Source organism: Ambystoma mexicanum, chromosome 6q (assembly GCF_040938575.1).
Source record: "Ambystoma mexicanum isolate Mex_15411 chromosome 6q, UKY_AmexF1_1, whole genome shotgun sequence".
NCBI lineage: Eukaryota > Metazoa > Chordata > Amphibia > Caudata > Ambystomatidae > Ambystoma > Ambystoma mexicanum.
The window spans coordinates 817,536,843-817,559,540 of record NC_090937.1 but is presented as its reverse complement, the minus strand read 5'-3'; the positions used below and the strand labels follow the sequence as shown (position 1 = coordinate 817,559,540).

General features: G+C 45.6%; 1 protein-coding gene across 1 annotated transcript in view; it reads left to right on the top strand.

The window, feature by feature from the left end:
• The window catches only part of SPMIP2 (sperm microtubule inner protein 2), a 518,362-nt gene that overhangs the window by 430,720 nt on the left and 64,944 nt on the right, over positions 1-22,698 (top strand). The window contains exon 4 of the mRNA XM_069631344.1: positions 9,008-9,108. Coding sequence (XP_069487445.1) covers positions 9,008-9,095 — 88 coding nt within the window. The 3' untranslated portion in view covers positions 9,096-9,108. The remainder of the gene's footprint in view (positions 1-9,007; positions 9,109-22,698) is intronic.

Below are 22,698 nucleotides of genomic sequence, written 5' to 3'. Positions count from 1 at the left end.
CCTGGGGCTCTAGCAGTCTGCTGATATGCAGTGAGATCGTTCCATGATTGCTGCACACTGATGGCAGCAACCCTTCATGTGGTGGGTTTCTGGAGGTGCCTAGCTCTTGGTGCCTTGCCCTTGGTACCTTGACCTTAATGCTCCTAAGGGTTTTGTGGGTGTGGGGGTACCTGCACCTCGGACAGTGGGCTTACACCATGCTTGCCCAGCCTTATGGGCACTCGTGTGATTACAAACCAATCATTTTTCATTCCGCGGTACCTACCCTAGCATGGCTGCACCTGGTGCATTCCTGCTACAATTATGGCTGCAGTTGTGTTGTGTCCATGGCTCATGTATGCCCACAGACCTAAAGTAAAATTCTACCAGCTTCCACACGTGCATGCCTACTTTATTTGATGGACTTCTGTGGTGACCTATGAATACAAGTATGGCTCTCATTGTAGTTTGTGTTGTTCTTTATACGTTCTTCAAATAAAAGGTTAGTTGCTGAAAATCAACATAGTTTGAAGAAGCCCAAAACATCCATCTTGGGACCTCACCGCTGTTTTCATAAAGCATTCTAATGATATTGCTATGTGCTTTGAATTGGTGTCATTAATGTTGAAGGACTGTGCTGAACAAAAACTGTTTGAAGGAGTGGACTTATTTCACTTTGCTTCTTTTGTTAGCTCTAGAAATGCTTTATCAAATGTGAACATCAGTATCAGTATTATTTCAGTAGGTACTGTAAGTGACATTGAAGGAGAAGATTACTCCAAGTTATCATCCGTAGGTTAGTATATTGATTTAAAGGTTTTTGCTTTGAGGTAAACATAAAGTCCATAGGTTTGATCTTGGGGCTTATTAATATGAGGAGATGTATTTCTTCTACTTCACCTTTCCCGAAATCATCTGCAAAACAGCATGGATTATTGTGTGGGCCATAAGCTGGTGTACCAGCGCTTTAAACACCAGTTCCCAAGGACCCCTTTTAGTGGATGTATGGTTTGGGATATTAGGCTGCTGTTGTGAATATAGTCCTGGACATGAGAAAAATGTGCATAACTGTTGCTTAAGAGAATGTTTTCTTTTAATTTGAACTAGGTTATCAAGCACACATCTTTTAAATCTCCAATTTAGTAGGCGTTCATGCAATTTAATACTTGCGACTTTTCAGGTAATCTGAATTTGGTGGCTTAGGTTGGAAATATGCAGGATTCTTTTGATTTCCAGGATGTTTTTAGTTCCAGGATGTCTGATGTTTGGTAACTCATTATGCTGCCCTCAAGGTTTTTTTGGACTTCATCTCCCCTCAGCCCTACCCAACATAGTCGATGGTGAAGGATCATGGCTGCACTAAGCAGTTTAAACGTCACTCTTTGTGGTGACAGTGGCCCATTGTGAGGAATCTTTCAACATATTTTCCATACTAAATACTGCACATGGAATCACTGGTGTAACACAAAATGTTGAACCCCCCTCCCCTGCAAGCAGTACTAAGGGGCCCCGCCCCCAAGCTCCTCAACGAATATGGTTATGGGGCCGCCCTGGACTACCACACATTGCGCAAAACCCATGATGATCATGCCGCCACGGGGTGACACGTACACTGCACTAGGTGAAAGGTGTAAAAAAATAAAATGTAATTGAACCTCAAATCTTTCACCTACTGAGGAAATGCCTGGCCCCCTGCAACCTAAACGTACCAGCCAGCAGTGAATTATTTCATTGGAGGCACATAAATATTCGTCACAAATATGCTAGATTGACCGAGCATACCGAGGGAACCCCAAGCAACGAAAAGGGGTAGGGTGGGTTCTCCCCTCAGAACTTTTTGTGAATAATGGGTTACAATGTTGCATTTTGCAGCACACTTTCTGTGAAAAATTGGGTAAATGCCAGACAGTTTGCAATCGGTTCTGTAGGTTAACTCATGAAAAAATCCAATAGATGCAAGTCACTAACAGTCCACAGGAGCATTTCCCAATGCATTTTCATTGCTTGCCCCACAATATATGCCAGTATAAAAAACATTTTCACACTGGCTGTGCCCATACATTTCCATATAGGCTGAACCAATATAGGACAGTATTCCCATATAAGAACATACTCATTATGACGGGGTGGCCAGCCACAAAGAACCATGCTAACTCAGGTACTAAGTCCAAAGATATTTATTGATGACGTACATATATATTGACTGAAGATTGTTTAACGTGTCTTTGGGGCCTACCAGGTACTCTGGGAGATTTGACGCTTGGGCCGGCCCTGTCTATCTCGTCTTCCCCAGTCTTTCCAGCTCTCCTAGCCCAGGCGTCCTTAACAGGGATGTTAGTTCTGGCCAACGGTAACACTTGGCTGTCTTTTGCTACCTTTATCTAGTGGTGATTCCCCTAAAATGTCAGTTGACAAACTCCATGGGGATTTCCTAGGTTTTTTCTAACCTAGCCCGCTTAGTAGTGTTAGGGAGTTAGGGATAGTGCCTTCTTCCACCCGGTGTCACGATCAGTTTGCTCACACCTATTCGTACCGGGCACTTCACTATACTGGTCTCTTCAGATGTTCTCCTCCCACCACGTCACTGTCCCTCTGATCCCTCAATCCGCCTTTCCGCCTCCACCCTTTTATCTTACTTATTTTCTTACTCCTGTTTATACTATCCCTCATACCTCCAACTACGCCCCTTCCTCCGTTATCTTCTCTTCCCACCTTACTCCCACTCTACTTCCTTGCATCGTACTATTATTCCATCATAATCGCTCTATCTCTCTACTCTTACCACTAGCTACTCCTATTCTCCTACTCCCTGTCACTAGTACCACCGCTCTACTGCCTCTACTATCTCTTGCCTCATCTACTCCCTATCTACTCTGACTACCACTCACCAAGATTTACTACTGCCCACTGCTACCACCTACCACCATCTACCCCCACCACTTTACTACTACAACAACTACTACCACCTCTGCCACCACTACTAGCCAGCAACGCGTACTCTACCTCTACTATGCACACTCTCCACTCATTCACAAATACTCCACAGACCCCCTCTCACCAATAGCTTCCACAATCCACTAACCCACACTGAATCATTCACATGCACCTACTTAAATGCCCCATAATGATATGATATGGCATTTATAACGCGCCTAAACACAAGTGTTTCAAGGCGCAACGAGGTAAGTGAGGGGGAACAAAGGGAGGACAGACAATGATCCTACTAGGCCAGGTATCATTCAGATCGTGCAAGTGCAAGGGAAGGGGGGAAGGGACAGTGCAATACATGGGAATATATAGTAACAATAAGTAACAGTAAGTATAATAAGTAACAGTAACGGCCAGCAGGTGGCAAGTGCAAGGTAAGTGCTGACATCAAGTGTCAAGTGCTGTTAGGGGGACTAAAGGGATACAGAGACAGTCCCCACTGCAAGTGTGTGTGACTGGTGAGGGGACCTGGGCCCAAGTTCAGAGGGTGTCCAGGTAGCCAGCGCAGTTCTGGTTACAGCCAGATGGTCAGCAGGGGAGAGGAGGAGAAAAAGCAGAAGCATAGAGAAAGGTTTTCAGGTGCTTCCGGAACCGGAGATGGTTCTCCTCAAGTTTAAGGGAGGCAGGGAGGCTGTTCCAGAGGGAGGCCCCAGCTGAAGAGAGAGATCTTCCACCAACTCGTTGCTTGGAGAAGCGACTGACCCAGAGGGAGTTGGAGGCGGATGAGCGAAGGGCTCGAGAAGGAAGATATTTAGGAAGAGAGAGTTGAATGTATTGAGGCCCTGTGCCCCAGAGGGCCTTGTGGACAATGCATAGGGGTTTGAATGTAATCCTCGCAGCCACTGGGAGCCAGTGCAGAGATTTCAGTCCTGGAAAGATACGATCCTGGGCTTGAAGCCAAGGACAAATCTCACAGTCCTGTCCTGGATGAGTTCCAGAGGGCGGAGAGTAAAGGCAGGAAGATTTAGAAAGAGGCTGTTGCAGTAATCCAGCCTAGAGAGAACCAGGGCTCTGGAGACAGTGAGCTTCTGGGGGAAGGAGAGGAAAGGAAGAATACCTTTGAGGAGTTGCAGCTGGTAGTTTGACTTTTTAGAGACGTCAGAGATGTGAGGAGAGAAGGAGAGTGTGGAGTCGAAGATGACCCCAAGCTTTTTAGACTTGCAGGTGGGAGTAGGAAGAGGGCCAAGAGAGGCCGGCCGCAGAGCAACAGGGAAGGAGGGAGTAGGTGTGCCAATGAGGAGAATCTCAGTTTTACTGGCGTTAAGGCATAGGTCATTAGAGGCACACCACTCGTGGATAGCAGACAGACAGTCAGAGATGAGGGACGGAGAGGAGGTGGCCGAAGGTATCCTGAAAATGATCTGAGTGTCATCCACATAGCACTGAAAGTTGGGGCAGAGAGCGGAAATGCGGTGGGCAAGAAGTGCCAGGTATTCGATGAAAAGCCAGGGTGAGAGGTTAGACCCCTGGGGGACACCACAGGTAGAGAAAAAGATAGTGGAGAGGAAGGACCTAAGTTGGACCTGGGAGGGTCGGTCAGAGAGGAAAGAAGTAAGCCACACCAGGGCCTGACCAGTGATACCTAGGTTGACAGATAAACAATTGAGCAGGATGGCATGGTTGACAGTGTCAAAGGCAGACGAGAGATCAAGCAAGATGGGGACGCAGGGGGTATTAGAATCAAGGTTGGAGAGCAGGTCTTCACGGATGTTCAGGAGAGAAGTTTCCATGCTTCTTGCCGCTCTGAAGCCAGACTGATGGTCATGAGAACAACCAACAGATTCAGAGTGGAGATTAAGCTGGGTGATTGCCAGTTTCTCCAGGAGCTTGCCCATGAAGGGAGTGATGGAGATTGGGCGATAGTTAGCTGGGCAGGAGGTATCGGCAGAGGGTTTCTTAAGAAGAGGGTGCACAAGGGAGTGCTTCAGGGGGGATGGGAAGACTCCAGTGGTGAAGGAGTGGTTGCAGAAGTCAGCTAGGGCAGGAGCCAGGGAGTCAATGTGGTCCTTGATGGTTGTGGATGAAAAGGGGTGAGCCTGTTTTGACGAGACTTTCATAAATCAGACCTGTCTAGAAGCCTCATCTGCGGAGAACAGGGGAAGGCAGAGAAGGAGGGAGGAGAGGTGGCTGCAGAAGGGCCAGAGTAAGAGCAGGGAGTAGAGGGAGGGTGGGGAGAGGAGGAGAGTGAGGACGGGGAGAGGAGGAGAGTGTGGACAGGATGTCCTGAGCTTTAGAGATGAAGTGAGAAGCCAGAGTTGTGCAGTATTGGCCACTTACCTTAACCAATAGCTTACCTGTCTCCAAGAGGTGTGTCATGCACAGTGCTAAGGAAAAGCTTAAAAAGGCTTGTAGGCCCCACCCCCTTTTTGAGTGTTCTTGCAACATTTCTGGTGTGAAAGGTCCAACCATCTACAGGGGCTGTTACCCCTTGTTTCTAGGGCTTTTTATCTTCCAATTCCCTGGTGGGCTAGTGGAATTGTCCACATCATGACCTTCCTGGAGGCCATTAATCCTTCTAGCCATTCATGGTGGCTTAGTGGGCTCCCCTTCAAGCAGGCTCCAACTGACACTGTCAGCTGGAGTCTTATGTTCATCCTTTAGCAGCCACTGGTGTTGCCCTGGATCTGGAGTCTGGCGTCCTCTCTGAGGTTGCAGTACCGCCACCTCCTTCCGGCATTGTCCCTCGGCTCTCCTGCTGTTGCGGCTCGTGGGCCGCTATCCAAGGTAAAGAGGGGCTGGAAGGGGGCCTGTCCGCATGCCAGCACTGGGAAAGGGTGTTGGGGTCAAGCTTCCTCCCCCCTCTTAACATGGCCACAATGCTGGCCCTGTCACATCATGTCTGCTTTGTGCATAATGCCAGTAATGATATTATAAGAAAACATGTCCATGCGGGACCTGCCAATATATGCCAATACCCCATGTAAGAACATTCTCCTGTTGGCTTTGCCATTAAAATTGTTGTGTCACAATAAGAAAACCTGTCCAAACTGGCTCCAACGTAGGCCAATCTAGACAGGTAAGAACACTGATCATGCTTGCTTTATCATAGACACTCTGGAAAAAAATGGCATGCCCTAGTAATAATTGGCTAGACTAGCTGCATCAAAAAGCCAGTCCAGCCACATAATAACACTTACCATGCGTGCGTGCTTTAACATAGATGCCCAGTACAAAATGTCATGACACTTTAGGAATTGGCTAGACTGGCTGCACCAAAAGGCAAGTGTAGCCACATAATAACACTTAGCTTGTTTTTTTATCATAGATGCCCAGTAAGAAAATGTCATGCCACAGTAAGAATTGGCTGGATTGGCTGCACCAAAATTCCAGTCTAGCCATGTAATAACACTCACGAAGTTGGATTTGCCCTAAAATGCCAATAAAACATGTCATGTCACTTTAAGAAAATGTCAACAATGCTCCAGTGCGCCTCAGGCCTTGCAAATACACATAATCACATTCATACTAATTCACTCAGCAGTCACTCACCCATATGCCTTGTCATGATGCAGATGACAACATCATTACTACCTTCTGCCCCGGCCCACTCCATTACAGCATGGGCGAGAAACGTTATAAACTGAGACACCCTGTGAACCTTGAGGCCGATGACAAATGAGTTAAACTAAGCTCTAGGAAACAATATGCTTAACCCAAGTGAATAAACATGCAATCTGCCATAAAGGATTAGTTAGGTTGTGCAACACAAGTAAGGACTAATAATAGTTTGTAGAATGCTCAGTGTGTGGTATAAATAGTGCAACGCAGTATAAAAGGACTGGAGCTTCCTGGATACCAAGAAAGGGACTCAATACACTGCTAGCACAGTTGGATTATAGGTAGATAAGATGCAGAATACATGGGAAGGGACATCATTTTATGGCAGACGTACAAGAAGAATAGACATGGCTATAGGTGGTCAACATGGAGATAGAAAAACAGAAGTGCAACCATTTTTTTAAATGCAGAGGCCACAGCAGGTTTCAGAATTAGCAAAACCTCAGAATCCCCCGTGCAGAGCCGAGACAGTAACTCATGCCCAGAGCCAAGGCCAAAAACTGGGAAGGGAATAATAGATGAACAGAACGCAGGCACGAGATAACAGTTCCCAAGACGAGGAGTGGAAGGCTCCTAAGTTCATTAATTTTAATAAAAACGCAAACAACCATTGATGTCCAGGTGCACAAGATAAGTAAGCCAAAAGACTTTAGAGAAAGTAATTGAATATTGTTCACAGTGGCCACAAAGAACACAACATGCAGGTTATAATGAGCTAAAATCTCAATAAATAGAAGGAAACCCATTCTCAAACAGGGTGCCCTAACACGTGCTCTAGATATTTAAAAAAATACTGGCTATTCATTATGAGCCAAATAAAGATAAGACGCCTGCAGAATTCTCACAGCGCACACACAGACACCAGACAGCACAAAAGGCCAAGTACAAAAGAAAGGGAAGGCCTCATCTCCTTGGGATGAACAGGAGTATTCTTTTATTGAAATTATGGCAGACTGCAGAGGTCTCTCCCGCCACTTGTGTCTTGCTCTTATCTTGATGCCTTGTCAAAGTGTGCAAGGTTGCTAAGCTAGATGCCAACCAATGAGAAGTCCCTGTGCCACATAACCTATAATGGATAAGACCAACCGATTAGCTGACCTTATAATAATTTATTACAAATAGTATCAATAGTGGGATGGGTCCAGGCAGAGCCATCAGATAGGTTAACCCCTATACATCCTATATGTAGTTTGAGCCACTAACCAACCCCGCTTCCCAATAGGTTTTGTGAACTGATAGTGTAATGTGATGACAGTAATGATGTAATTTTGGTACAAAACTTTCTTGCAATTGTTGGAAATGTGAGAGCTATAAGAAAGAAATGTTTGTATGCTGTCCCAGTTTGGATTTGTTGTTTGAATAAAGCTGCGCTTCGACATGCACCTGAATCCTCGGTCATTGAGTATTATTCTGAATAATTGTGTGATCCTGGACGCACCTTTACAGCCTTCTCTCACATTCACTCACACAAGAACCCAGAATATTCACACTGCATTCTTCACACATGTATTGACCTACAACATTCACACACAATCAAATTCATACCCATTCACCAACCAGTCACTCACCAATACACCTTCTCGCACATTCAATTAACTGCGCACCCAGAACATTTGCACCGCATTCTACACATGCATGCCAACCCAGAACATTCACACAAAATTAAATTCACACCCATTCACCCACCAGTCACTCACCCATACACCTTCTCTCCCATTCGTTCACATGTGCACCCAGAACATTCACACTGCATTCGTCCCACACATACCGATCCACAGCATTCACACACAATCAATTTCATACCCATTCACCCACCAGTGACTCACCCATACACCTTCTCTCACATCACTCACACGTGCATCCAGAACATTCACACTGCATTCTTCACATGGGCATCCACCCCAACCATACACACGCGCACACACAGATAAACACATTCCTACACAGTCACCCACCAGTTACTCATCAATAAACCTTCTCTCACATTCACTCACACTGCATTCTCCACATGTGCACCCCCCAGCATATTCACACACAATCACATTCATACCCATTCACCCACCATTTACTCACCCATACACTTGCATCAGAGTGAAGGCAGAGGTGGCGCACCACCTGGACATGGGGCAGTGGGGCCCTCTGCACCACCGGATCTGTGGGGGCCCTACTACATCACTGCATGGAATATACATGAATAATGCAAATTGGCTGCAACTATTATCTTTTGTAAATATAGTAATATGTTATTGCATCTTCTTACGTGTGGGCCAAATGGTGATACCCCATGAAGTACTGCAAAATGCAGCAAATTATTCCATGAAGATAATGTTTTATTTTAATTGTGAGAGCATGTGTCCTCTTCGATCCATCAGACGATGCACACATAGTCCTAATAATTCATGCAGCACTTGCACTCAACTGGTTGAGGTAGGTTTTCAGCGATGAAAGCTGTCGTCTCATGCTTCCCAACATGTGTCCACAGGTACCCTACTCAAGAAGAGGCTCATGCGCAGTCGGCGAGGAATAGTCGGAGGCAAGAGGCGGGGAGGAGATTCAGCACACGCAATTAGGATAAGTAAAGAGGTAAGTGCAATATGTTATAGAATGAAGAATGTAAAATAGAGGGGGAAAGGGTGAAGATAGGCACTGCAGAAGTCAACAACACTTTTAGTAGAGTTCATGATGATGTCCAGAAACTCTTCAGAGCGTAAAATATCTCAGAGGAGGTGAACCCACTCGTGCCCGGCTGTTCTGCACAGTCCTGGATCGGTCCCACTATGACCATGTAGTGCTGAGCACTTCAGAAGATAGAACGCTGTGTCGTGGGCCTAGTGTTGGCAATGTCAGCATGTTTCTCCTGTAGACATTCAGCTTTCACTCTGAGAAGGCAAGATATTCCCAGATTCAGAAACGGGAAAAATTGGGTCTATATATATTCCAAAGCCGGTGGAACTGTAAAGGCCACGTCCGAGCCTCCACACACGGTGGCCACAGTGCTGAGAGGTTCTCTGCTCACGAGCTCTGGGTGGCTATTGTTGCTGCTATTCGTTCTTGATCCTATTTTGTAGAACCTCTATCCAATGCAATGCAAGCATAGGGGCCCTGAAACAGTCATTCCATTCTATTCCACAAGGGAGTTCTTCTTCGCACCTCCACACAGTTCCCCTGCCCTCTTGATGGTCACAGTGTATTTTTAATGAAAATATTTAAAGTTGTATTACATTATATTGCTAATTGTGACCCAGAGAAATTGGTAGGTTACTGTGCTGTGTTTAGAAATGTTTATGCTAGAGATGTTCTGTTGCGTACTCATCATTTCTTAAATATGGACTCATCCATGTTTTGCAAATGCATTGTTAGAACTCTATCTCTCATGTTTGCTGTGAAGCTTTTGTTATCTTATAGGATTTTCTGTTCTCAATGTGTCCAGAGCGTGTGCAACGCATTGTCACGTTGTGAGGGGTCACAAGCTTCGTCTCTTTATGCTTCATGGGGCTCAGGGGATGTGTCGAGGTTTTCCACTTTGAACTGCACAAGTAGGGTTTCTCTATGGGCTTCTTGCTTTCTATGATATTTGGGATTTCGTTTAGTGCCGTGTACTGGAACTCTGAACTAGGTAGCAGCTTACTGGGAATGTCAAAATGGAGGCCTAACTGAGATGTGTATCTGGGATCTTACTAGGTGGAATGAAGAAATTAGAGCTACATGGAATGTTAAACTGGTATTTTACTGGGAATGTCAAACTGATAGTAGGAATGTCAAACTACTGTGAAGTTTAACCTTAGGGCTCACCAGGGATGTTAATATTACTGGAAATATCAAGTTTATGTGAAATTTAAAGCCGGGTCGTTAATGGGAATTAAAAACTGGAGCTTGCTGGTGATATCATGCTTACTGGGAATAATATCTCAGAGCCTACCAAGAATACCCAACTGGGAGTTTAATGTCCTACTTGGAGCTCAATGGAATGTAAAACTGTGAACTTACTGGGAATGTTAAGCTTACTGGGAATTCAGTGGGAATTTCAAACTCTCTGAGAATATCGAGCTGTGATGTTACTGGGAATGTCATGACATTTAATTTCATAGTATGAGATATCATGACATAACTTAGCACGACATAGCATATCATTACATAACATATCAGGGCCTACTGCGATGTCCAATATACTGGCAAACCATAACATGGCATATAATGACATAACATATGTATATATACTGACATCATGATGTTCATTTCATGAAATATGACATTTTATTGCGTGATACATCATGGCATGTTATATTCAGACATATTATAACGAATCATATCAAACTGGGAGTATTCTAAAACTGTGCTACCTGGAAGTATACCCAGAATGTCAGAGGTTTGCATCAGGGAATAAGGGAATATTGCCAGTAATGAATTCATTGTTGTAGACCCAGCATGCAACCAGATGTGCGTTGGTCTTATGTGATGAAGTCACATTGCATAGTCCTCCTATAGTAACAATCGGTGTTGCGGCCCGGGCATGCCCACCAACAGTATGAAGATCTAGACGGGAATGGATTCCATAGAGTCCCTCCACATTCCTCGCCCCATTGCACTTGCTGCTGACATGAGAAACACTATTCAGACTACCTATAATTCGGGGAAGGGGGCTGCAGCGGGGTGCCCTTGGGCTTGGTGCCAATAAACCCTTCACAGATCCACAAGCACTCATCACTCTAAGCTAATTGAGGTGATAGAAAAATCCCTGATCCAGATGCCAATGCCCAACCTAATTTCTCCACTTTCAGCAACAGTGATTGAGGGGAGCCCAGAGGGAAAACCATGAGAAGCAAGTGCTCCCAAACCACTTTCGATCCTCAAGCCCTACATGCACTACGACAGTGGTTCTCAGGCGGGCGAAACACAGTCTTAAGGAATTGTAACTTCAACATGGTCACTGGAGAATCGGCAGGGAGACGATCTGAAGAAATCTATATTCACGAAACACAACATCAGTTTCACAGGCTGAGGAGACTACAGGGATACCCTATCAGGAATGGGGAGGAGATGGGGTAAACATTCCAGAGTAAAGAGGGGGGATACATTGAAATATGAATGTTTCATAAAACAAAGAGGCAACATTACAAGGCGAGCAAGGCCCAACATGAAGGAAAGGAGGAGCAGTCAGAAATCTAGAGGTATAAAGGGAGCTTCAAGACAGGCCATTACAATAGAGACAGAAAAGTGTCTCACAAAAGAGACCGTAGATCTTCCTCTCAAAATAGACATTCCAGGAAAGACTCAAGGGAAGGCTGGTAGTCAGAGGTGTCTGAAACAGAGAGTGATTCCTGCATCACAGTAGAAATGAAGCCTAGCCGAAAGCGACAGATAATATTTGTCTCACACTCCTCCAAAGCAGTAAAATTCATTTACAGCCTTCTTATTCTATTCCACAAACAAGGCTCACTGTTCCATAGATGACCACCTGGACCTATATGCGAACCTAATTATTAAATGAGTGGCATGAAATAATAGGAATATGATAATAAAAGCAGAGTCATTATGTCCAACTTCACAAGTATGTTAAGGCCCCTGACCCAGAGATTTTATTTTGAAAGATCACTGGACCGGATCATAACTAATACACCATGGTATATGAGGAGCAAAAGGGCCCAAAAGCAATCAAAACAAAAAAGCCCCACAAAATACTACACAGATAGCAGTGTTGAGGGACAAATCAGACCTAGGAGTAGAAACAGGGAACCCCCAAAGCATTCTCTAGGGTAGGGGTGAAGGAGAACATCTCAACTTAACAATGAAGACGATCCCCTCAAAGTAACCACGCTAATACTGACTTGTATGTGTCTCCCAGGTATATAGGAAGTAGACCAGTGCCAGGAAATATGCACATACCTCTAGCCCAAAGAAGAGACAACAACCCTATACATTCTGATAACCAGCAAGCTCCAAGCTATGGGCCCAGCAAGGGCTTCAATCAATACCCTCCTTTTATAATCCACCGCCAATTTATAGGAATCCAAACTCGCAGCCTCAAAACCAGAGGACCAGAAAAATATTGCCCGGTCTCAGAGAGGGTTCCAAACATTACCCAAATTGTTCTCCAAGGGAGGCGACATTCTTCCCTAGGAAAGATTCCTGAAATGAAGACAGTTATCCTCAGAGGGATTATGCGGTACATTGTTTGTCTTAAAAAGAACGGTGAGACAAATGTGCGAGAGTCTTCAGCAAATGATGAGCAATTCCAGCATTGGGAAAGCGAGAGAGAACTTGCCAAATGATTCTTCCTATGGGAATGCTCCTCAACAACGTGTGTGCAATTACAAGAACGGAAATGAAACCAGGTAGGCAAGTCCTCCACCGCGGGAGACACATTTAGGAAGGTGTATAGCCCAGTGGCTTCCCACTCCCAACGCAAGGCATAAACAAGGAGAAAATGCAGCAGAGACATGTTCTTCCCTGCCCGGAAAAAAAGATGATGAAAAGGTTGCTATTCAATTTGGGGGCCAACAAAATAACAGACAGAAATTTTACAAAATGCCGTTGAAGAAAAATATTTCCTAAAGTTATACCTATAAACAGAAAAAGAAAGGTCCACTTTTAAAAATATTTAACAACCGCCTTCTGAAAAATGGGTACAGCTGTTGAGCGAATCGATCAGAAAAAGCAGTCAGTGAGAAGAGAATTTGGTGATGGGTTCCCATCCTTTCTAACTCTGCTGTTCAAAGAACACACATCAAGAGACAAAAGGTTGATAAAAGAATCTGTTGTTTCTGTTTTATGACTTTATTTTAAAGACCCATGCTGTGCCAAGTGATATCTGCTGCCCTACCCACAGCCCCAGGTTCCATGTTTATTTCTACAGATTCCCCAGGCTAAATTAATTTAAAGGAATGTACAAATACTGCAGAAGAATTTGGAAATTCCACAAAAGAGAATATCAATAAAATATGAAATAGTAATGCAACAATGACTTCCCAGACCACAAAACTGTGTATATTGGGAATATTAAGAACAACAAGGAAATTTTCTTCGCAAATCAAGAAAATATAAACAATATCAACATAACTCTTGCCCCGTACCACAGTGAGATACAAGAAATCACAAAATGAATGTTAAGTGGTATGAAAAGGCAGCTGATTCATTTTGTGCAGACAATCAAAGAATGAAAACTGTTAGTATGCACAGGTATAAGTTGAAAATCAGATTCACACAGAGGCAGTGCTAGCTACTGGTTTGCAGGACACTCTCATTTCAGACTCTCTCTTCATGCAAATACATCAGGAGTGGGGCAATGCTCATACAATTCCACTTCAACCGTTAGCCGGTACTCTACAGTAGTTTCATGTGAAACAAATAAACGTCATTGAAACCACAGAGCCAGAGGTCAAGGTGGGCGGACATAGGATGAGGCATCAGACAATAATAGATGATGATGCTTCAAGGTGATTGTCCCCGCTCATCAATTGTACTAATGAGGTTTTATTGACCGAAGTGCTATGGCAATCAAGCGCCACAACACTATTAATTAGGGTAGCATTAATGGAACCACTTAATGGAATCAAACACCCGACATTACTATAGTAGCTATTAGAGTGCATACTGACAAGCATGAAGTGATCTTTCTCAAACCGATGGAACAGTGGAATTGAGGATTGGGAGATGTTTTGGAATCTTACTGAGTCTCAGATTCCAACCCAATGCCCCTGCAGCCAGCTCTTTCACAAGACAATAAAACCACAGCAATTGCCAAAGGAAGGGAAGCTGACAGCTCACTCTACATACCTGTGCCGTTAAATAATACTCAACAAATTAAAAATGCCAAATTAAACCATGCCAAATAAAGAAGTTTTATTATTGAAAAGAAGGTCATGTGACTGAAAGAAAATGCTTTCATTAATTGTCATCCCATTCAAAACTGATCAGTGCCTGATTTGGATTCCATTGGCTCACTGAATGTGATGTTTGCTGCAGGTTACTGGTGGACCAAAACTTTGTTTCCTATTTTTCTATATGTAAAGGTAGTTCTGTGATCGTGCAAATTATATCCGACATGTACTGGCTCCGAAACTAGATCTTAGCGGTAAAAATCAATGGTCCCATTTGGGGGAAAACCTAATGGATTTCCATGATCGGCACCAGGCTTTCAAATCTGCCCAATTTTCCCTATGTCGTCAAGAAACGTAATCATCCGCTGAAACATACAACAATTTCTGCTCCCCTTATATCTGTGGGGTCCGCAGTAGGAATAATTCTGCTGTCTGACCTTGGAATTGGATTGTGGGGTTTCCAACAAGGACAGTGGATGCCACTTGTTGCATGTTACTAAGACCACAACTGGTATGGGGAATGATTCATGGCTAGCTCCACCATGCCACAACTAACAGGCAGAGACTCGCCACACAACGGCACAAAATCCTGGTCCCCCTTTAAGTTGAGTGGACATTGTGGAATGCCAGGGTAGTAGAGCTACAGAAGACCACAGTAAAAGGGTACGAGAGTGAAACTGGATAACCCTAAAGCTAGGAAGTGCCATGAAGCAGAGAAATGTACACAAGACCCAGAAATGACACATACGAGTCTCCATATACAGAGACTTGCGCACTCACTAACAGGACCTCGCAAGTAAGGTGACAGGCGGATATTCATGAAACAATCTAGCCCAACATGGCCTTGTTGGCATGATAACCAGATTCAAAATGGTGGCCCACAGTTGTCAGCTCATTCTGCGGTACCTGGGAAGGTGAAGCCAAAGCCTCCTGGCTGAAGCCCCCTGTGCCGCCAGAAGTGATTGTGCTGTGCATTTTAAAATGCACAACAGCTCACTGGTGAAATCCATTGAGCCTAGCAGGTTCCAGAGGTGGGCCCTGGTTCCTACAAAAGGAAATGGAAATGCAAAAGGGTGTGCGTGTTTAGAGAAGGAGTACATTTGGGGAAGGGTGGAGGAAAGAGCAAGCAGAGTGAGGACAGTTGGCCTGGAGTTCAAGAGAGAAGTGTGGAGTGTGAGAAGGGTGGAGTGTGAGGAGAGGGGACTAACAGGAGATGGAGAGAGGAGGAGGAGGAGAAGAGAGGAAGTGAGCTGGAACATCTGGATGATGGAGATAGGCGGAGGAGGGTAAAAAGTGAAGTATGTAGGAGAGTTATATTTTACATCCCGGTAAAACTCAGGAGGTAGTGGAGAAAGAGGCAAATCCTGGGACTACCATGTGGTATTTACTACAAAACAAGGCATAGTGATACTAAGCAACAGGCTTCTCATTCAAACAGTGGTCATAGAGGAAGGTGGTAACCTGGCACCGGTGGAGGAATGAACATGGGGTGAAGTGGGAAGGAGTTGTGGGTGAAGCGCAATGGGAACACATTTAAAACTTCAGGATGGGAGCAACGCCTAACTTGCCCTCACTCCAAGAGGGCACTTCCCTCAACTGATGTATCTAAGGTCAGTCTATGTCTAAAAGTTCAAAGTAAAATGCTGCCTGTGTCACAACCTATACTTTCTCTTACTTCTAATGCTAACAATGTGCTGGAATGTTCAAACTAAATAAGTGTTCCAAAATCATATGACAATGTCTTTCAGGGGCTTCTCCCACAGCTCCCTTCCCCAAGTTCCAGACAATCAGGGAGTAAGTTCCACAAGGTTTCAGGATTCACTTCAAGTATATCTCATGGTGCATTTTCCCCAACTTCAGGGCACTCAGGAAGTAAAGTTCCAAAAGCTTTCAAGTTCCAAATCAATGTCAGAGTGTTTTAACGGCTCACAGTGCTTCTCAGCTTAGGTTTCCAATCTGCCTACAGGCCTTCACTAATAGTTCCTTTCAGGAGCTTCTTACCTGGCTCCCTTCCACTAAGTTTGCGACACTCAGGGATTTAAAGCTCCACAGGGGTCTCAGGTTATACTTCCCAAAATGAAACTGTTGTGTCTATTTGATGTATCTGTGTGGGTGCATTATGAATCAGTAAAGGAAGGAGATGTGGTATATCGTGCCTGAGTGTGGTTGTAATGTTTATCAGTAAAGGAAGGAGATGCGTTGTGATGTGCTTGTCAATCCTTAATCTGTTACAAAACTAGGTTGGTAACACAAACTTAATGCAAAACAGTTAAAGGATACACGTTGTTGCTCCTGAATGTCCAACGTTATCTTCTGAAAGACCAGATTCGTGACCATCATAATCACTTAAACATAAAATGATACACTGCAGCCATTACTTCAAATGCGGTCCTTGTGCCTCCTCTGAAGTCGCAGCACCTCGATGCACCAAAACCCAAATTTGCCGCATTCCCTTCACCAGGAACGACACTCATGACGACAATAATGACATCCTTGGCAAATCCTATATTGGAATTCGGATTTCCTACTGCGCTCTTATTACTGTCTGATTTTCTGACTCATCGACGTGCTCAGCAGTGCTCTACATCTCTCAGCCGGATAATACCCATAAAATCGTAGGCACACTGTGAAGATGATTCGTAAGGGGGTCTCTACTCTCACCCCACAATGCACTTAGGCTTATTCACTCATCTTACGGCCCAATGCCTTCAGCTCTCCTCTTCCTGTGCACAGCAATGCACGTCGCAGGGTTCTTTCCTCATAACATCGTTTATTTTATTCTTCATCCTGCCTCGGTTAACGGCTTCGGCTACCGGCTGGAATCTGGCATGGTGAGTGCATTCTAATATGAACATAATGCTTGAATCTGGCGTTCTATGGCATCGCCGACTCCCTTAGACCAGCTGTGATGTCACCAGTCACACCTCTGCCTCGGGGCAATGATGATCTTCATAAGCCAAATGTCACTCATACCACGTACCTCGTCCCAGCACATGTCACCCTTCAAGTTCAATATTTTAAAACGGTTCACTGCTTCCAAAACACGATCCGCTTTTGATCCTTGAAAACAAAGTGGCACGCAGGCAGTTTTCCCTGCATCCCTTTCTCTGAGCATACGCTACCAGGCTAGAGCTGCCTGGGTCTAACCTTTAGTTCACATTGCGCTTGGGACATGCAGAGCCAGTACTCGCTGCTCACTCCAGACTGTGACTTCAAAATCTTCCCTAACATCATAGTGGCCCGTTGGGGAACCCCTCAGCTCACTGTCCGCAGTCTCACATCCTTCTCCAAGTCCCTCTTATGAACTCAAAGCAGACTTACACTCCTACACGGGAGGATGCTTACTGGGCTTCATACTTTCCCCAAATCTTACTTTTGGTTTCATATGAGGGTAAACAGCATCACATCCCTGCGCTGCTTGACTGGGGAATGATACTTTGACTGGTGAATGGAAACATCACTGCAGAGCTTTCTTCTTCACCCCTCAGTACTTCGCACTTGCAATGCAACCTCTGACAGGCGACATCTTCACCCAGCACGCCATACACCAGGAACACCTTCCTACCACAAAGAGTTGCTGCTGGTCATGACATCAGCTGTCTTCTCTTGCCCACAGCTCCTTAGCTCCTCCCTCTCTCATGGGAGTCATCTTCACTACAAGCTTTGTTTAATCTACAGGTTTCTTAAACTAATGGGGCGGGATTCCTTCTTCAGTTTAAGGGCCCAGGTATCATTTTAAGCTTCCTTTTATCTTCACTTAACAGACAACACTTCTGGTTTTACTTTAACAGGCATGACTTCTTCACACAGATTTCTTCATCTTAAAGGCCTAGCTCCCTTCTTGAGCTTCCCTTCAAGGCTCGACTCCTCTCTTCAGCCCCAGGACCCAGCTCTCTCTCCACCTTATGGGCAGCTTATCCTTCCTATATAGGGCTTCCTTCCTCCCTTTTGGTGCCCTGGGTGATGGGTCTTGTGTTTTGGGGCAGTGTTGTCCTTCTTTTCCAACTTCCTCCTGCACCCCCAGCAGCAGGCTTCTTCCACTTTCTTCAGTTTCTTGCTCGCATGTTCTTCTTTTTAAGACCAACTCGTCGCCAATGTTGTAAAGTGACTTCCAGGCTTCTTGGGATTACTTATATGTTTATTACAAGTACTTAAGTCACAGTTACATGAAGTTATATACATAAGTGGACAGGACATAACACTGGCTCCCATCACCCAGGGTGGGGAGCTCTAACTGGCTGGGTGTGGAAACCTTGGATAAACATTCCGACATTCACAAGGCAACACTCCACATGACATCACCAGCTTTCACATACAGAGACAAGCACATCACAACACATCTCCTTCCTTTACGGATAAACATTACAAACACACTCAGGCACGATATACCACAATCACTACCCATATAACAGCTCGACCCCATCCTTCCCATTCCAGAGTTTCTTTTGCCACCATCTCACAAAAAGGATATATGTGCGTAGGTTCTGTCACAACCTCATAAGCACAGTGATCCTCACTTGCGCGCACCCGCAATGATCCGTTCCGTCTAAAATCTCTTGGCAGATCATTGCGCGACGGTGTGGACATGGCAAGCAAAAGAACTGCATGCGTTCATCTAGTTCGCGTTTGCAGATTAGCAAATCAGTACCTTGCCCACTGGAAGGTTTACCCAGAGAGAGATAAACTTCCGACTCCGATCTTACCTTCTTGTTATCCGCTAGACAATTGCATTGCATTTCACTTATGGCAACGGAGCAGTTCTGCAGTACTACCCTCCGCCATCAACATTCCACAGGCAGACACCGTTGCGAGGCACAGAGTGTATTTTACAATCATCTCGAAATCACACTGGGGAGGTGCTACCTCCAAATACTCAGGCAGAGGCGCCACCTCCAATGACACTGGCGGAGGTGGGTGTGTAGGGTTAGTGGCCTACAGAAGTAGGGAGAGTGTCCCTCAGAATTGATATTCCCCATGCTGGTGATGGATGTGGAAAGGAGGGGAATATGCTGTGATGTATTTGTCCATGTGTATTGACGTTTGAGAAGAAGGGAGATATGTTGTGTCTATTTGATGTATCTGTGTGGGTGCATTGTGAATCAGTAAAGGAAGGAGATGTGGTATATCGTGCCTGAGTGTGTTTGTAATGTTTATCAGTAAAGGAAGGAGATGTGTTGTGATGTGCTTGTCTCTGTATGTGAAAGCTGGTGATGTCATGTGGAGTGTTGCCTTGTGAATGTCGGAATGTTTACCCAAGGTTTCCACACCCAGCCAGTTAGAGCTTCCCAGCCTGGGTGATGGGAGCCAGTGTTATGTCCTGTCCACTTATGTATATAACTTCATGTAACTGTGACTTAAGTACTTGTAATAAACATATACGTAATCCCAAGAAGCCTGGAAGTCACTTTATAACATTAACCTATCAAAGTAACTTATTAACACGCAGATCTTGTTATACTTTATCTTAAGCCACAGTACCTTTTTAGCTCCTAGCTCTTGGTTATACCTGGCATCAGTCTTGCTATGTTCTGCTTCACAATCTTCCTGTTTGGTTTCTTCAGATGCATAAGCAACAAATGTCCAGCTAGTTTCTTAGGCTTCTCTTGCCTGATCTCACAAAGCAGCACTTTGTCTCTTTCCTTAATGTCCACAGTACCTCAGTGTTCCCTTCCCCAAGTCTCAACTCTTAGGTGTAGCTGTTGTAGTCATTCACAAATACTTCTGGAGTTCCCTTCCCCACCTTTGTGTTCCACTTTCAACCTGCCCATGGTCTGGGTGCAGTTGTCGAACAGCACAGTCCACCCATTACAGGTCGTGCAACCTGTGGACTGTGGCTTCTAGCTCTGCCCCTTCCTTGTCAGTTCACTTAGTTTACTAGGCTTTGCTGGACTTTACTTGCTCTGGTCTTTTAAAAGTGTTTGTTTCTCATGTACAGCATTCTGCCATCTATCACTGTGTTTCTCGATTGCCAGTGCCACGTTGCTCGCACTTTGTACCCCCCACAGCTCCCCTCAGGATGTCAATTTTCTTGTTCCAGTCCACAGAGACTTTCGACAACATAATCTTCCTTACGCAACCACTCAGTAACTTTATATCAAACACATTTCTATTCGTTTGTCTTGCTGCATACAGTACTTTCACTCAAAAGGCTTTGACAATGGGTTTTCCCCTTCATTCTGCTTGCACTCGCTACAATTTTAGTTCTCACTCACGCATGTTGGTGTCTTCCTCCTTCCACCATTTGAAGCCTTGTTTTCTGTTCCTGAGTGTGCTTTACCATTTCTTTTGGTACCTTCCAGCACTGCCCTTGTTTTTGGCCGTTTCCATCATGGCTGATACTTTCCCTGCTTAATCTTGCCTCTCCGGGCCTGGCCCTGCTTCTCCTCCCATTGGCTGCTCCTGGCTCTTAAGCCAATAGGAGCGTCCGGGAGGCAGGAGCCGGCCCTGAACAACAAAGGCCCTCAAGGAAGGCCCCTGTCAGCTCCCTGTCTGCTTCAGGTATGCTTCCCCCCTCCTGGTCGCCTGTGATGCTGTGTGTACCGCCACCACCCCCCCGGTCACCTGTGATGCTGTGTGTACCCCCAGCCCCACCTGGGTGCCTATGATGCTGTGTGTACCCCCACCCCCTGGTTACCTGTGAAGCTGTGTGTAACCCCCTCCTGGTTGCCTGGGATGCTGTGTTTACCCCTACCCCCGTGGTTGCCTGTGATGCTGTGTGTACCCCCACCCCTCCCCCCCTGGTCACCTGTGATGCTTTGCGTACCCCCCGGTCACCTATGAAGCTGTGTGTACCCCCGGTTGCCTGTGATGCTGTGTGTAGCCCCCCCTCGGTTGCCTGTGATACTATGTGTACCCCAACACCCCGGTCACCTGTGATGCTGTGTGGTCCCCCCGGCTCACCTGTGATGGTGTGTGTGCCCCCCCAGTCGCTTGTGAAGCTGTGTGTACCCCCCTGGTCGCCTGTGATGCTGTGTGTACTCCCCCACGCCTCCCCTGGTCGCCTGTGATGCTGTGTGTACCCCCAACCCCTTGGTCGCCCATGATGTTGTGTGTGCCCCAACCTTGCACATTGTTTGACTTTCGCACTTGTGTGCTGCTGCCGCCCTGTAACATGGGGTTAGGCACTATGTATTTGCCCATGGATTGACTTTTGTATTTGTGTGCTGTGGCCGCCCTGCAATATGGGATAGGCACCATGTCTTTGCCCATGAATTGACTTTTGCATTTGTGTGCTGATGCCGCCTTGCAATATGGGACAGGCACCATGTATTTGCCCATTGATTGACTTTCGCATCTGTGTGATTGCTGCCGCCCTGCAACATAGGGTAGGCACCATGTACTTGCACCATGTATTTGCCCATTTCTGGACTTTCTCATCTGTGTGATTGCTGCCGCCCTGCAACATGGGGTATGCACCATGTACTTGCACCATGTATTTCCCCATTTCTGGACTTTCGCATCTGTGTGATTGCTGCCGCCCTGCAACATGGGGTAGGCACCATGTACTTGCCCACTTATTTGACTTTGCATCTGTGTGTTGCTGCCGCCCTGCAACATGGGGTAGGCACCAAGTATTTGCCCACTGCTGGACTTATGCATCTGTGTGCTGCTGCAGCCGTGCAACATCGGGTAGGCACCATGTATTTGTCCATTGCTGGACTTTGCATCTGTGTGCTGCTGCTGCCCTGCAACATGGGGCAGGCACCATGTATTTGCACATTGCTGGACTTTGCAACGGTGTGCTGCTGCCGCCCTGCAACAAGGGGTAGGCACCATGTATTTGCCTATTGCTAGACTTTCGCATCTGTTTTCTGCTGCCGCCCTACTACATGGGGTAGGCACCATATATTTGCCCACTGACATGACTTTGCATCTGTGCGCTGCTGCGGCCTTGAAACATAGGTTAGGCACCATGTATTTGCCAACTGATTTGACTTGGAATCTGTTTGTTGCTGCTGCCCTGCAACATTGGGTATGCACCATGTATTTGCCCACTGATTTGACTCTGCATCTGTGTGCTGCTGCCGCGCTGCATCATGGGGTCAGGCCCAATCGATGTGATCACCATGTACTTCTCCTTTGCACATGGCGTATGATGTATTACCTTTTTCACGTTCCATGATGTAATTCACCTCTTACGCTTCCTTTTCTGTAACCTGAAGCACTTACTGTAACCGTATTCTTAAGTTAAAAGAGCCTAGGTACCTCTGGGATTTGTGCGCTATATATGTGTAATAAATAAATAAATAAATAAACATTGTATTTAGCAGCGCGTATCACATTAAGAGTCTCCCTGTACTTCAGCAATGATTTTTCTGGCGCTTTTAGGCTATCTGCTTTCCGAACACTGCAGCTG